The sequence below is a fragment of the Platalea leucorodia genome, assembly GCF_965183815.1.
Source record: "Platalea leucorodia genome assembly, chromosome: 3".
Lineage (NCBI taxonomy): Eukaryota > Metazoa > Chordata > Aves > Pelecaniformes > Threskiornithidae > Platalea > Platalea leucorodia.
Genome location: NC_138825.1, coordinates 50,230,344 through 50,246,546, shown reverse-complemented (window position 1 = coordinate 50,246,546; position 16,203 = coordinate 50,230,344). Strand labels below are relative to the sequence as shown.

The following is a 16,203-nucleotide window of genomic DNA, read 5'->3' as shown; positions in this document are numbered from 1 at the left end:
TTATGCTGTTGGCCAAAACCTGCTTCCAGTGATATTATATAGTTTATATTTGCAATGCTGGTGAACACATTGTTGACATCAGCCACAAGATGTATTTACCTTCAACGTCAATTGCAAAGGGTAAAAGACATTTTTTGTCTCAATTGGAAGACAGCCATTTTCATGTCATAATCCTTTATCTAGACTGCAATAATAGGCAGTGTTATAGTCATCAATGCTAAATGTTTTTGGAAAGGCATATAAAACCTTTTTTGCATGGATTTTAAGATACTCTTTAACACTTTGAAATTAGGTGAGACTTTCCTGAGGGTATGTGATTAGAAATGTTTTATATATTTCTCTAAGGTCTGAACCATAACGAACTGGCCACTGACACCAGCAGGATTTTGTTCTGTAAACTCTGAATCTAGGACGGTGTAGACAATCCTAGGTGAGACTGCAGGCAGTGTAAGTAAAACATCTCTGACTGAAGGTCATTCCTGTATGTAAGCATAGCAAAAGCTACTCTTCATATGAAATGCTAAAGAAAGATACCTTCATATCTTCTCAGGCTGCTTGAGTAGAAGCTAAATACTCCCTGGCATTAAAACACTGTCGGGGCAAACCCTAGCGACTTTGTGAGCTCTCCTCTTCCCAGCAAAGCGAATACCACAGGCTGCATGGGAACGGCTGCTGCTCATGAAAGAGCATCCCCTGCCCAGCAGCACCACTGAGTGTGCTCAGCAACTTGCTCCGAAACACCCAACTAGGGAGATCTCACTTCCGAAAAGGGCTGCAAAACCAAACCCATTTTGTTGGTCTCCAGCACTGTGCCCCTTTGGTTTTATTTACAGTTGGCTAGACAATAATTGGAGAATGTATAACGTGACTAGTCTTTCCAACTGCTATCCAGTAATTTGTTAAGTCACATTTTTTTCCTTGATTTCGATGAGTCTCGTTTTAGCTCTGACCTTCAACTGAAGAATTTTCCAGATGTGGACTAGTAGGTGACCCTGACCATAAGGTGAAAATCATTTAATGCTGAAGTGCTCAAAGACTACTCACGTCTTTAAGAGTAATGATGTTTGGATGCTGTCCATATCGCAAGAGGATCTCAATTTCTTCAGAGGGGTCTCTCTTGCTTTTATCAATTATCTGGAATAAATGAAGCACAGTGTAGTAAGATACCAGCTAGCAGCAGTAAGCACAAAACAAGCAATTTCTACAGTTTAAACAAATCAATATTTAAAATTCTTCTATTAATCATTATTCTAGGAGAGGACAGCTCAAACCCTGTGCAAATGAGAGCCATGCTGTCTATATGCCAAAGCCAGATAGATAGAGCAATAATTAGATTCTAAAGGCGCAGGCCCTCTTTTTAATGCGTATAGATTTGTTTGCCCATAAATAATGGCAGTTACAAGAAATATCATGAAGAAATCAAACAACCTGGTGAGTTTTAAAATAATAATAGTTTTAAAGTGACCTCGTTGACATAAAAAATGGATACATGCATAATATTGGCATATGCTTGCATATCTGCTCATAAATTAATAGAAATCACTTATCAGGTGGGTTTGCCAGAAATGAAAATGTATGGACATTTACTGTCAGGGGAGATCTGAGTTGAAGCTATTGGTCATCACTTGGCTCTTTGGGCCATGCTGTTGTAATGCACAACAGAGTGGCCAGAGATTGCATTTGGCCACATAACCAAACTCTGCCCATTCCTAAGCTAGAAAGAAATCTGCTATATATAGATATATATCACTTTTCTGTATTCAGCATCTTTTGCCTTATCAGAGAGTATAGTGAGACATGAAAACTTTTTAGTTTTATAGCAGCAGGTCTTAGAAAAACATGACACCTGCTGCTTAGAGAGCATCACTGCATGGAAAACCTCCTGTCAGGATGGCACCAACTTCTCATCAATTCTCCTATTACCTATATTTGGGATGTCAGTCAAAGAGCTTCCATCATTTGCCCAGTTGAGAGCACTGATTAACGTTTCTCACTTCACAGACTTAAATGATAAATATGAAACAAAAAATAGCTATAAACTAACCCAAGGGAGATCTCTGTGTTTTGGAATCTCAGATGCAACTGCACAGGGAATAGCAGAAGGGTCATTCTGCTAGAAACTCATTAGGAGTACAGTATTTTGGCACAATTTCTTATTTCTAGAAAACTGCAGCAGTACTTTTGAATAAAAGGTTTACCGAAGAGGAATGGGTGGCATTTTCAGAAAATCATAATTCCATTATTGGCTTGGGTTTCAAGGCTTCCAACCTTAAATGTGGTTAGTTCTCTCTAAGAACTAGGCACAGAGCACTGATTTAAAACAAAGGTGTTTGCAAGGAAACAACTTTTTAAAAATCTCTTTTGTTAATGAGGATAAATGCCTGGCTGCTTTTACATGCATTTTTTATGGCTTAATTATGGTGATACACATTTAAGTACATGTCTAGAATTTTATGCATCGGTTATAATAGTGCATACTTGAATATATATCAGAGGTTTTGTAGTCATCATGACTGACATGCATTTGCAGTGATAATGATGGGCAGCAGTTGTCCATGGTGGAGGTATGCATTTGAAGCCATATCAGTGATTTGATTCTGAATTAATAGCAGAGTGACAAATGAAAGTGCAACAGGGAGCTGATGCAGGTAGATGGCTGTTGTCCACATTTGAATAAATGAAAGAAAAACCTCAAAAGCAGGTGAGTAGAAAAAATTCTACTAGCAATTTCTCCTTAGAATAATGTTGTTCTTCCAGTTTAGTTGAGACATTCTCAAAAAGCCAATGAAACCCTTATTGAATGACTCCTCATAAATGCAACCACAGTCACTGAATGTGTCCCACTCAACCAATAACCCTAACGTATAAAAAGATCCTCAGGGCCACTTCCTTGGCCAAACAAATATAGCTCTTGTCAAGTTAATGGAGTTACACACACGTGCACCTGTTAGGATCTGCCTGCCTTGTACAAACCAGCAGAATTTACTGCAGCAAGTATTACTACCACTGTGTGAAGTACTACTATCGTTATGGTACTGTAGCAAGCAATATATTCCAGATTCCTTTTCTGTTGTATTTTCCTGTGAAAGGAAATATCCAGAGCTGTGGAAAATTTTAAGCAACTATTAATAATGCAGGACTATAAATGTATATATATGTAAAAAAAAAAATCCAAATCAAAAATAGTCTCAGCTACTGATACAAAACTCAAAATAACATAACCTGCAGCAGTCTGCTATTGATTTAGTAGCAACAGCAGTAGACGATATGCAATGCTTCTAATTCACAATATGCTATATAAATATAAATCACAAGACAGTCCCGCTAAATATGCGTGCTTTTTGCTTTAATGTGCGTACAGGCTGTGATACAGTGATTAAATGGACAAGCTGCCCCAAACCACACAACAAATCATTGTCAGAGCTGTGAAGGGACCTGCCAAATTCCTCTCAGTCCCTGGGCAGTCTGGTTGGACAGACCAGAACAATTTTTTTCCTCTACAGCGAGAGACTGTCACCCTGACGGTGCCTCTCTTCAGCGTGCCTGTGACTTACACTTGGCCCATGACTGATAAAGCAGCAAAGGAGGGGGCTGCTGCAACTTTAGCACAAATCTCTCCTCAGTTCAGACTGGCTGCAGTATGCACAGTTTCTTTATTCATATGCTGCAATGGCCTCAGCAGCTCCTTAAAGATGCCCCATAGCTCCACTGTGATACCCGATTCTCCTGGTCTTCCTCTTCAGAAAGTTTTTCAGTGTGGTGTTAAACCCACACCAGACTTTCCAGAGAGGGAAGCTGCCATGTCAGGGTGGTTCGGCTGGTGCTTGCTGAGATGTCTGCATCACAACATGAGGTGCTGCATCCCTGGAACATCTGCAAATCTTGCCCCAACTTAGTGCCAAAATGACCTGCAGTAAAATGCAGGCCCAGTGCTCCTTATTGAACACAGGGACTAAGGGAGATGTGTCATGAGCTTCTGGTGATATGCATAAGTAGTTCTGAGATTCTCAAAAAGTATCAGATTAAATGAATTAAATTATGTAAGTGAAAAGGCAGTGGTTTCACTAGACAGGTGCAAAACAAGCGCTACTTGTGCAGCTGTACTTTCTGATTTTCACTACAGGTGTTACTGTATATAACATGGAGGAAAAGCATGCTCCAGGCACCTTGTGCAGATGCAGCAGGAGAGAGGCAGGATGGAGGCAGCCCCAGCATGGCCCCCTCTGCGTGCTCTCCTCACGCTTGCCAGCTGGCCACAGGGCTGCTTGGCCTCCCAGCAAAATCACGTGGCTTCTGCCGTACTTGAGCAGTAACCACTTTTTTCGCCAGACAGCAGCACCTGGGCTGCTTGCCACAGAATCCAAAATCACCATGAACACCTCGTTCACAATCCTACATGCTTATCTCTACACACATCCCCCTTCCTGGTGGGGGTCAATGCCAAGATATATGAAGCAGCCTTGACAGTAATTTGAAGAGTGTTCATTAAGTCAGACTTAGCGATTGCCAGAGAAGGTGAGGAAGGCATTACAAAGTCTAACCGCGGTTGTACTCTGACTCCTAGAAACAAACCAAGGCGCTCTTCTTGCTAGTCCTTTCCAGGGGGGACCTGGCGAGCACCTGCTGGCTCCTCGGGGCTGTGCTCCTGCTGCACTGAGCGCGGGTGCCCCCTGGGCTCTCCCAGGTTGGGGACACGGATGTTCTTTCCAATGGGCTTGGGTCAGTGATAAACCACTACCAGAGCAGACACCCATACCAGGCACTTGGCCTTCCGTTTCTGTGTTACTGTTTCTTCCTCCTGCTCCTGCTTTGGAGTTTAATTATCCCTAATTTTTAAAGATCAGCTCTATTGTCAGTCCACCTCTGCGTATGGAGAGGTTTAACTTCGTCCACTGAATTCAACTGGTGCAGATTTTGTAGACCAGACAACACCGTAAGTGGCACTTCACGCCCAACCAATGTAGCAGTTAGGTATGGTTCTCAAACTAATTTTAATACATCTCTCAGAGCTATGGTTTCAGGCTGCCCAGAGAGACCCCACAAGGATAGCCCGTTGTTGGCTACCCTGCTCTAACGAGGACCAAAGGCTCTAGATTGTTTCCTACCTATATACTGAAAGCTGCAATGCTAGAAAGAAAGCAAGCATTTAACGTTACAGATAGGGATACAGGAACTGCTGTACTCTCAGACTTCCTACATGAGACCACACATGGGCACAGCAAGTGACACAGTGTCTGCTTGTTCAGAATTAATATTATTATTGATCAGTTAATTTTTTTGCTGCCTAGTAGCTTTCAAGCTCTACTGTTGGATGCTGGCAAGCTAAACATGTGTGTCTGAGTTTTAGATAGGCAATGACACTCTTGAACCCTGATTAAAACCTGAGCAAAACTATGCAACTTCTAAATATTTCTTGTGGTAACAAAGTGCATTGGCCACCCTGGTCACTGTTTCCTCTGAGACATTGTGTTTTGCATGAAGACAGACTTTTCTTTATTCCTCTCTGTGACAGCCCATGAACCTCCTGCAGCTCTTCCTGTGCAAGGAACGATGTCTTTTCTTTAGGAAATTCATTCTGATTTGAACTCAACTTAGACATATACATAAACACTGTCTGTTACAGAACTAAGGGGAGATTTTCTCTGCTACTAGTCCTGAGGTTTTGAGTAATATGTAATGATGCTACTTTTATGTTTCTCTCCGTAGATGTGTGGTGAAGAACACCAACTCAGAAAACCATCGTAATGTATAAATAACTTAACTGAAAATGTAACAAAAGCTCTATTGTACTTTGGCAGAGAAGAGCTATGAAGCACAGGGGTTTTCTATTGTCCTTCAGAAAAATAAGAAACGGAGCTATACAACAAATAGACTTTTCTCTATGTACTGGACACCCAGGGATTGCTTAGAAACTCAGCTGTATTAAACAGTGGATGAAACAATTCCAGAGTAAAATGGGGTCACCACATGCAATAGTGTCCTTTGTTCTAACAGAGGACTTGTTTGTTCTTTGACTATTGCATCCTTTGTGTATTTCACTGACTAGCTGAAAGAAAAGGTGCATTTTCTTCAGCGGAATTTAGGGTAAGAACCTCATGATATTTTAAAATGAGTCGAGCACCGTCTAAGGACAATACTGAACTCTTTCTCTGTCAAGGCAGAAAGGCTCAGGAGAGAACATTTTCAAAATCCTAATTAACGCATCTGGCCAGTTTTTACAAGTCCTTCTACAAGTCTTTTGCACAGAAAAAAATCACCTGATTCTCCCTTACTAATGAGTTTTCAATGTCTTCAGCCTTGCCAGAGTGGACTGATGAGTATAAAAGAGAGTATCAATACAGTTCTGTGTGGGTAAAGCCTTGCTGAAATTGGTACAGCAACTACATAGTATATATTTATATTTGCTTGTTGCAGTTTTGTGAAGGCAGTTGCGTGCCTCCAACTGTGGAGATAAATTTCTTCTCCTGGATCTAGTTATGCCATTAGCAGATGTTACAGTCCTCAGCTGTTTGATACCACCCACCAGCTGGGAGTTATAGCCTTCACAGCCCTGCCAAAGAAATGGTATGTGTGAGCACTCCCTAATCTGCTTTGGGCAGAATTAGCCCTGTTAATAGAAATTGCCTCTTCAAACAGCTGAAATTAACCTGGGTGACCTTGCGTGAGGAGGATGGCTGTGTTTCTCACATGGAGTTCTTCGTCACTACAGTTGTGAGATTGGAAAAAGGCAGGAGGTAGGAGGTGACAATTTAACTGCCTTTGCTGTCTGGAAAATGAACAGCCTAAAAGAAGGGGTGAGAGAAAAGCAACAGAGCGAGAAAGAAGACAGGAAAGAAACATGAGATGCACTGATGGGAAGAGCAGTGATACTGGCCTGAGGAGAAAGGATGGGGCTCTGGCCAGGCTAAGCTGGAGCTAGCAGTGAGGAAGCTGCTGTCTGTTGTTGGGTCCTCCTGTGCTGGGGATAAAGGACTTCGTGCATCTTTAATGAACAAACAAGACTGCATTAAAACATTTGCTTGGCTCTGACTGGATTTTTCCCCTTAAGTGAAACAGGATGCAAAATCACATCAATTGAAATGGGCAATGGTAGCCACCTCCCTTCTTGGGAAAGCTAAATGTACCTAATACTGGCACTGTGGTTTAACCTTTAACACTGCAGTGTGTGCCACTACCATGGACTGCAGCAAAAATTCTCCATTTTATTTTAGTGGATTTATTCCACAACAAGAACCGCAAACATTGGGAAGCATTAAAGGTACACACTGCAGCACGGGCATGGATAAAAAGTAGGTTGTGGGGCTTTGGCTGAGGAGCTTTAGCGGGTCATGTTGCAGGGGCATGAGGCATAGCTCTTTTTGCCCCCAGTCCCAAGTGGGACCAGTGTCTGCCTCATCTTCAACTGCCCCAAGTGACCTTTCCTGGCAGCAGAAATGGCGATGCAAGAGCGTGAACTGGGGCAGCTGAGCCACTGGTACAGTCCTAATCTGCTGCTCTGGCTACAGCAACAGAAAGTCCAGCAGAAGGTCAGGGCAGACACCTGGGCACTGCAATACCTTAAACAGCCACAGCTGAGGCTGCCAGTGTGTTTAGGCAGCAGGACTACGTAAAGCACCTTTTGACCAGCACCAGGGAACTTGTGATGGCTTTGTGGAAAAAGCACGGAGGAGGAAGAGAGCTGTATATACTTTTTGAAGCTGCTTTATTTTCTGTTACATACTTTGAAGTTTTTTCTAAAGCCTATCTGGAGTGTAAGCATGGGTTAATCACATTTAAGAAGAGATTCATATAATACAGTGTGATGCGATACTCCTTGTAGAAATCCTTTACTTTTCTGGGAGAGGAGGGATGAGCAAAGGGACAATTAATTCTGTGTCCCTTTGCACATTATGACTACGCTATATCTATGCTATATTTGAAAATTTATGGCACCACTGGTGGAACTGACTATAGGTGGGATTTGCATCTCTTCTGAAGAAAGAGGGTGCAACAGCATGCAGAGATTTTAACTTGACAGTTTCATCTACAATATTAATTCCAATGAAAGTGTCACAGAGAGAGAGTTCTGCAGTTCTGTGCTGCTGGAAAATGTACAGGTTTCCATTTCAGTAATATTTCCTTCTAAAAATAAGCCCTATTCATGCCAAGCATCTGTTTTAATTTGGTTCCTTTTTTTGATGTCAAATTACTCAAGCTGGATGAAAATCGCTGCAGAAAGGCTAACATTATTTAAAAGGACATGGTATAACTTTACATTTAAGATGTCTCCAAGGAGAACTACTCCAACCCTAATAGTTTCTGAGGGACTATTTGCTGTGCTATTAGTTTTGATTAGCTCCAGAAATTCAGTCTCCCCATCCATGCTTAAATCTTTCAGAAAAATAGTGAAATGAACATTAAGAGAAACAGGCCTAAATAGCAATACTTCTCTGAAATAAGCACTGGCCATCAGATCAAGCTGTGCGGGTGAGACACTAAACTTTCTGCACACAGAGCATGCCCACTCACTGTCACTGTTTGCCGACTTAGCACTCCTAAGCTGTCAGCTGGAACTGTAGGACTTTTTAATTAGCATTTATACAGTGGCACACATTTTCTAAGCAACGCAGAAACATTAACAATTTTGTTCCAATAGCACCTGTGAAACAGAAAAGCTCATTTTAGAGAGAAGTCTGCAGTTTTGGAGGAAGAATAGCTCGGTGGGAAAGGCTCTGCACTGTGTTTTAGTCTGCTCTGCTCAGCCCTAGCACACGTCCTTGGATCAGACTGATGAGTTTTCAGTCCGTAAAATGACTGCAGTGCTACTCCCACCTTCTTTTACAAAAAGCTTCAGGGATGGAAACCAGTATATCATATTCAGATCTTATAGAAGGGGAAAATTATTACATCAATATGGAAGACAAATACAAGAAACACAGTTTAAATGGCCCCAAAAGAAAAACAGAGCCACAAAGGACCAAATTCTGTCCAAAATACTTAAGTATTTGGCAAGCAAGCTAGAGAAGAGAAACATGATATTACTAAGCTGTAGGAAAACTGCTGCCTGATCCTAGGTCTCAGAAAAGATCTAGTTAGCAGTGAGAAATACTATCATCTCACATTCTTCAGAGGCTCAGCCATGCCAAGGAGAGAGGCACTGTGAGCTTCATGACCAAATGGGAAGGAGACTGCAGGAATCCTTATGCCTGAGGGGATGTACAATCACTGCACATCTAAGACTTGCTCTGAAGCTGAGTTTAAGAGGTGGTCTGCACACATTTATGTATTTCTATCTGTCTCCTCTGTTTATTTTGTTAAGACCTAAGCAACGCCTTGATCCCGTTTACCCAAAAAGTCACCAGCCAACAATGGTTCTGGCTGCTACAAACAAGCTTGCTGCTTGTAGAAGTGCTCAAGGCACTCCTGGCTCTCTGCCCTGACGACTTCTCCCAAGTCCTTCAAGCAGTGCCCAGCTCTCTATACTGGCCCACCCTTTCTGAAGCTGTAGCTGCTGGGTCCTGCCTATTTGAGCTGTGCCTCCTTGGAGAACTGACATATTTCTATGGGGAGAGTATCTGGCAGAAATCTGAACATGCTCAAATCAAAACAATAGAAAAGTGAGACTCATCGAAGTTTTGCAGGTATTTGACTAAACCCAAATCTTAAAAAATGAGGACGGCATATAAAATATGCTATGTTGCCTCCTGCTGTGGTGAGTGAAATTGTACACAGCGGCCCTGGTCCAGTTGTTCGAAACGGGAAAACCAAGAAAGCCTTCAAAAACACTCTCACAGATCAGACATAAGATCCTCATAGACAATTTTCTCCACCACTCCTTTGCTACTTCATCCATTTTACTGCAAATAATTTTCTCTTTCCATCATATCCGTCCATGCTGTTTGTAATCACCCTCAGCGTATCCACCATGGACCCCAATTGTAGTCTAGGGCTCTTCATGCTGGCTTCTTTGCCGAGCGCTGTGGAAAACAGCCCTCCCTATTCAAATCCAAAGACGCACAGAGATTTGTGCCTAAATCTGCTCTGAAGCCTGTATCTCCTACATGGCACCCTATAGCCTACTGAATCTGGTGCCACACTACCAGCTTAAGTATCCTTCAGACAGTGAAAAACGTCTTTTGCTGAAGTGTCCGGACAACAAGATTTCCTGAATCCCAGCTTTATAAACAAAATTTCAAGGAAGAACATGGTAAGTGTTCTCTGTAGTTTATCAAGGTAAGAAGGGGTCTTATACCTCTGACCCTGCATTTTGGAAGGCTAGATTTCCACTAATATGACAGATCCAACTTCTTTGCCTGTGAGAGGGAGGACGTCTCGGTCACCTCCTTGAAGAGTCTGTTTTACCAACTGCTATCACCATCAGACTTTGTTTTCTGAAACTCCCTTTTTTAGCTTCAAGACATTCTGTCTTGTCTTGCTGTCTTTAGCAGCCAAATGGTTGTCATCCATCATTTATATCACCTTAGAGATATTTATAGATTTTGATGGCATCCCACTGGACTCTTGTCTGTCTTACATCATATATATTTGTAGCTCTCTTGATATAGCTTGCCTTGTAATTCTTGCATATTTTCTGCTAGAGATTTTCTCTAATTTGTTTATATTCTATCTTAAACCATGGATATCAAAATAGCATATGGTTCCACAGGATTTAGTAGTCCTACCCAGGTACTACAGGCAAAACTCACTTACTTATATGCAAGCATGTTAGTAAGACAAAAATCTATAGACTTGTTTTTCAATTTTATTAATGAAACTTTAACTACACTAGCAACACTTTTATGCAACCCTTGTCTGATGCTGGTATTCGAATCTTTGTATTTCCATCCTACGTATGAGTTGAGTATATTGAACACCTTCATTACAGATCATTCAGGGAATGAAAGCAAATAGAAGTGAAAATTTTTGGGGAGATTGCAATCAGAGATATTTTCTCAATAAAATATTGGAAAGTATCTTTCAGAATCATCAGTATGATCTTGCAGAGGCAAGAGATATGCGCTTCATAGATAATTTGATAAGCCATCTCGGGGAAGAGCCAGGACAGTCAGAGGCTTATGGAAGCACAGTTATCACTCCCATTTCCCTTCAGTTGGGTAACAGTTTTTTCAATGAGGTCTTTTTACATCACATTATACTCTTCCTGATGCCATTTTCCCCCCTGAGTGTGAGGTGTGATAGAGCCATACTCTCATCCATACAAACCTTACTCTGACAGCCACCCAGCAAAGTCAAGAGGAGTTTGCATGATGAGGGATCAAATGACAACTGAGACAGGACCCCAGCATCTGATCCATACCCATTCAGCCCATCCTCTCCCTTGCAGAGTCCTGTTCCTACTCTGCTCCAGCAGCAGGTACCTTCTGCTAAATTTCAAAGCTAAATTTAAAGGGGATGCATTTACCACTGGCTCTGACCTGGAGATCTCTGCACAGACCCTGGGGCCTGACCCCTGTACCATGTTCTGGTGCAGGCAGAAGGAGGAAAGGTCGGACAAGCAGTGGATGGGTACCTGCTGGTGTTGACAAGCTGGCAGGCTCAGGGCCCAGAAATCTGAGGTTATCCAGCAAACTTTCCATTGACTTGCCTATTAAAATACTGATATATTTATCCATGTTCCACCAGATACTAGGTACCTCCCAGACAGACAAAAATAGACACAAACCCTCCCCTGAAAATTTTACAGTCTGTTTCACTTTAGAGGAAAGTCACTTTAGTGACTTTCCGTGGTTAAGGAGAAACAAATCTAAGCAAATCTCTCCAGATTTACAGACATGGCTTAACTCTCAAGGCGATCTGATGACCTTTGGACTGATTTTTTTTCTTCTTTTTTTTCCTTTTCCTGTTTCAATAAATAAAGCTACATATGTGTTCGGGATTCCTATTTTCTTTAAAAGCATTGCAAAAGAGCGCACCACACTGCAGTCAATCTTAGAAGATTACCTTTTTTTGTTATTCACGCTTTCTGCATTCAGCACTAAACTCCTGATATAACCATAATATAGGTTATGGAGAAAAAGCTGTAGAGCCAACTAAATACCACTGTGTAAACCTGCTGCCTTCAGATTAGTATGACATTGTATCTACTTGCACCAACCACCTAGAAACAACCAAACGATAGACCATGAACATCAACGGAAGAGGAAAATGAAATTTAAAGAAATTATGAAACAACTCTGGAATTCATACAGCTTTTGGTGACTAGGTCACTCACTGTTATTATCAAATAAATAGAAGTATATAGCAAGTCTGATTACACAGGCCTGCTAAAACCAGCTTTCAGGAGTTACTGACTTCTATTTATTGATAGCATGTTGACATCACTTCTCCGCTGGTATTGCATTCTTATCGCTAATTAAAATGCACCTTCTCCCCAGTCTGCACATATGAAAACATGCCAAGATAGATGTACTTTCAGTGCTTTGAAATAACCAGAATTATATATGAACTGTAGGATTTACTAGGACTGTAGCATAAACTAACCTGTATCCCAGAGGCAGACACAGAGTGCAAAATTTGGCTTTGCTCACAGCTGTGGAACATTTGGAGCCAAATAGTTGGTTAGTACATTACAGAGATAGGAAAAAAGTCATGAAATTCACATGTGTTTTGAGATCCAAATTACACTGTAATATTGGCATCGGCAAAATTGGACTTGTCATTTGGGATTATCTCTACTGTATGTTTTTCTTCTTCAAGGGAGGAAGAAATGTATACCCTGTCCTTTTACCCAGTTGTTTGCTGTGGCTCTAACAGCCTGGAAGGATTGAAAATCCATAGGACTTAACCAGTTAGATATTCTTTTGACCTGGAGAAGAAAACAATTGGCATCAAGCTGTTGAAGCTGGCACCTATGCCACCCGCCTCTGCAACGTTTGGGGCAGTTACCGTATTGGGGGTACAACAGGCCATAGCAGTAGCAGTTTCTACTTGGCTATTATCCACCAGTGATCTCTCCTGGGGGTAAGGAGTCAATCTAAATAGAGAAATCTTTAGAAAAAGGGGGATGCAATCAGGGCCTTTGCAAACTTACTTAATCTGGCATCAGTAAGAAGCACATCTGAAAATCCAGCTTGAAAGCTTGGCTACAAGTAGGGATCCAAGCTTGAAACCAGCACAAAGGTTTTAAGTAAAGAAAAACTCTTGGAATATCCTAATTGCATCAAATCTCTGGCAGGTTTTGAAAAATCTGGTTCACCATGAACTCTGAACTGTAGCATTTCCTTTGTTTTCCAAACGAGAGCTCTTAATCTGTTTAGGCTTCCATTGCAGACTTTCTTCCATCCACAGAAATCCCTCCCATCTGCTCTAGCATCACTTTTTTACTTAATTGACTTATTTTCTCTAGATACTGATGTGACTGAAATAGTTTGATCTGATTTTTCTTTGCTTCTGACTTCACTGTTACATTTATACCAATGCGAAGCTTGTAACTGTGATCAACAATGCCAGTTCCCAAAAATCATTATGCCTGCAGTAGTCAGGATGATCAATATTCTAGCGGAAGAATCTGAAACACATTAGAGGTCCGTCAGAGGAGAACACTCTTTTTTTCCCCCATCTCTCTTCTTTCTACCAGAGTCTTATAAAGCGTTCAGAAGAATGAACAATTTACTTACTTGCATTTTATAACTTTATACTTTTTTCACTTGGGAATGAAATGGAAAGAAAGTCTAAGAACAAAATTTTAAAAGTACCTCAGAGTATGTACATGCAGTAGAATATGATACAAAGACTTGCTAAACCAACACCTACCTGCACTGACCCAGGTAGGTGGCTGCTAGTTTCAGGGTAGACTCAGTTTGCAGGAAAGCTGGCAGTCTACAAGGTTTTCTGTTGCATGGTACTGAAATGCTCTCAGAAGTGGAGACATAAGTCTGAATTCTTAAATATTGCTTTTATGAGCCTGAGAGCACGTCTAAAATAGATTTAGAGTTTATTATTAGTATTTCATTTTTAGAGATGACATGGAAGAAGAGGGAATAGGTTGCAAGAAAATTCTCTTCTTCTGCAGGTTCAGCGATTGGATTTACAAAGGCAGTTAGATGCCTACAGGGACTTCCAAAAGCACCTCAGTGAGTGACATGCCTAGTCTCACTGAACTCTAAAACGAGTGAAATTCCAGATCTGTTCAAGTGCTTTTACACCACCAGCAAAGAACTTCTTTGCACTGCTAGACATCTAATTATCTCTGTAAGATGGCTCCTAATTAGTTGCAGATGGCCAGCAAAACAAAAAGGGATGAAATGTTTTGCATTTTAATAAATATATTCTGCTTCTGGAAAGGTTTTGTTTTTCTGAGTGGATTTTCTGGCTGTAGCTCTGACTCATGTTACTCTGGCTCGGTACTCTGCTGTCTCAGTATGGCACTACACGGCAATAGTAAATAAGGCCTGGTGAGTGGCAGTCTCCACGGAGGGATTATTTACCCAGTGACACGATGCGTGTCTTCCCGCAGTGATGCCACCACGTCATTTCCTTAACTCCTTCACTATCACCAGCTTTGCCTGGGGAGACGGGATTATGCTCTCTGACATGTCGGCAGTTCGTCTTAAAGAGGGAGCTTTTAATGAGGTGGTGCCAGGCAAAAGGGGCTGCTGCCTGTCATACAAACTATCACTGCAGATATTTTTTCCTGTGAAGGTTATGTATTAGGGAGTACTGAGAAAATTATACTTACTGAAAGAAATCAAAAGACACTAATTACAGTGATTTTTATAGAGAGAGTTAAAGGATGCATGTCAAAAGGGACTGATATATAATTATGATATTGGTTGCAACTCCTGTGCTATCTAATTACTTGAAATGGATGGCATTGTACAATCTTTATGAAAGTGAGCTACTTTGATAACAAAATGATATAATCTTAATGTGAAATAAAAATAAAATTGAAAGGAAAGTAAAATTAATATATTGGTAGGAATAATAATCAAAGAGGCAGCACTCAACGTGCTGGAAAGACAGTACAAACAGAAACCCACCAACCGTCTCTGACCCCAAATCTGCGCTACACATTTGACTTGCACTGTGTCAGAAGCTGAAATGCTGCATATGTTGCCTAAACTGGTGGTCAAAATCAAGACATATCGGCCTGACAAGAAAAGAGTCATAGGAAGTGGAGGAAGAAAGGAATAAAAAGCGGAAAGATTAATAAAAATGGGAAAGAGCAGAAACCTAGCATTCACAGTGTTAAACTCTTCTGGAGTTTCGATTGTCTCCAAGTGCTGAGTTTGCTCTGGATCCTCTGAGGTACTCCAAACCCCCAGCTGCTGAGTAGGTGCTGGACCCTCTTGGATTCATGCACTCAGACATCTTTGAGGAGCAAGGTCTTTCTATTTTGGTTTCACGCTGGCTGTATTACACTGATAAAACTGTCAGCAATACTGGATATAAATAAAATATTTAAGTTATTACTTTAACATATTTTGTTCATCACAGATGTAATTTAATTACACAGAACCCATACCTACTGTAACATAATGCCATCTGTTGACAAATGACCTGGACACTGGGAAAACCTAATTTTTCCATTCATTAGAAATTAAAATCCTAGCATGTTCATGCGCAAGCCCACGGACCTGCTGGTAGGTCCATGCTCCTAATTATGGTGTAGCCTAGAAAAATCAACTGTTATTTGAACAGTGACATCAACAGATCATCAGTTATTAGTGGTTTCCAGATTTTTGTGGCCACCATGGGGAGACACCAAAACTTTCATGGACTTTCATGGATACTGCATTATCATCAGTCTTGTAATGGAAAATAAGACTGAATAAAGGGTTCGATATTATTCTATTGACTACCTGCAGTTCATTTATCTCATGGACTGCAGTTTGGATCACTTCTTTAAGCTCTCATTATCTCATTTAATAGCAAAGACCCAGTCTCATTTATAAGCTAAATTTACGTATCTTTTCTAAAGATTTAAAATAAGAGAAGTAGAGCAGCAACTGGCTAGAATCCCTTGTTTACTGCAAGTTTGGTAAATACATTTCTCTATGTACTGATTCCAAGGAGCTACTTTTTGTCTTATGCTCATTTAAGCAATCTGTTCCCATTACAGAATGAAAGGATCTGACTTAACTGTCTGTGTATTTTCAAATTCATTATACTAATTCCTCATTTAATCCAATCTTGTCTCTTTTTGGTACAAGAACAAAAACATTAAATACTTTTCTATCTTATGAGTGTTTTAATTGCTACGCC

At 40.9% G+C, this 16,203-nt stretch overlaps 1 protein-coding gene across 1 annotated transcript in view; it reads right to left on the bottom strand.

The window, feature by feature from the left end:
• The window catches only part of RPS6KA2 (ribosomal protein S6 kinase A2), a gene marked incomplete at its 5' end in the record, with an annotated part of 172,225 nt that overhangs the window by 10,674 nt on the left and 145,348 nt on the right, over nucleotides 1–16,203 (bottom strand). The window contains one exon of the mRNA XM_082306308.1: nucleotides 1,045–1,134. Coding sequence (XP_082162434.1) covers nucleotides 1,045–1,134 — 90 coding nt within the window. The remainder of the gene's footprint in view (nucleotides 1–1,044; nucleotides 1,135–16,203) is intronic.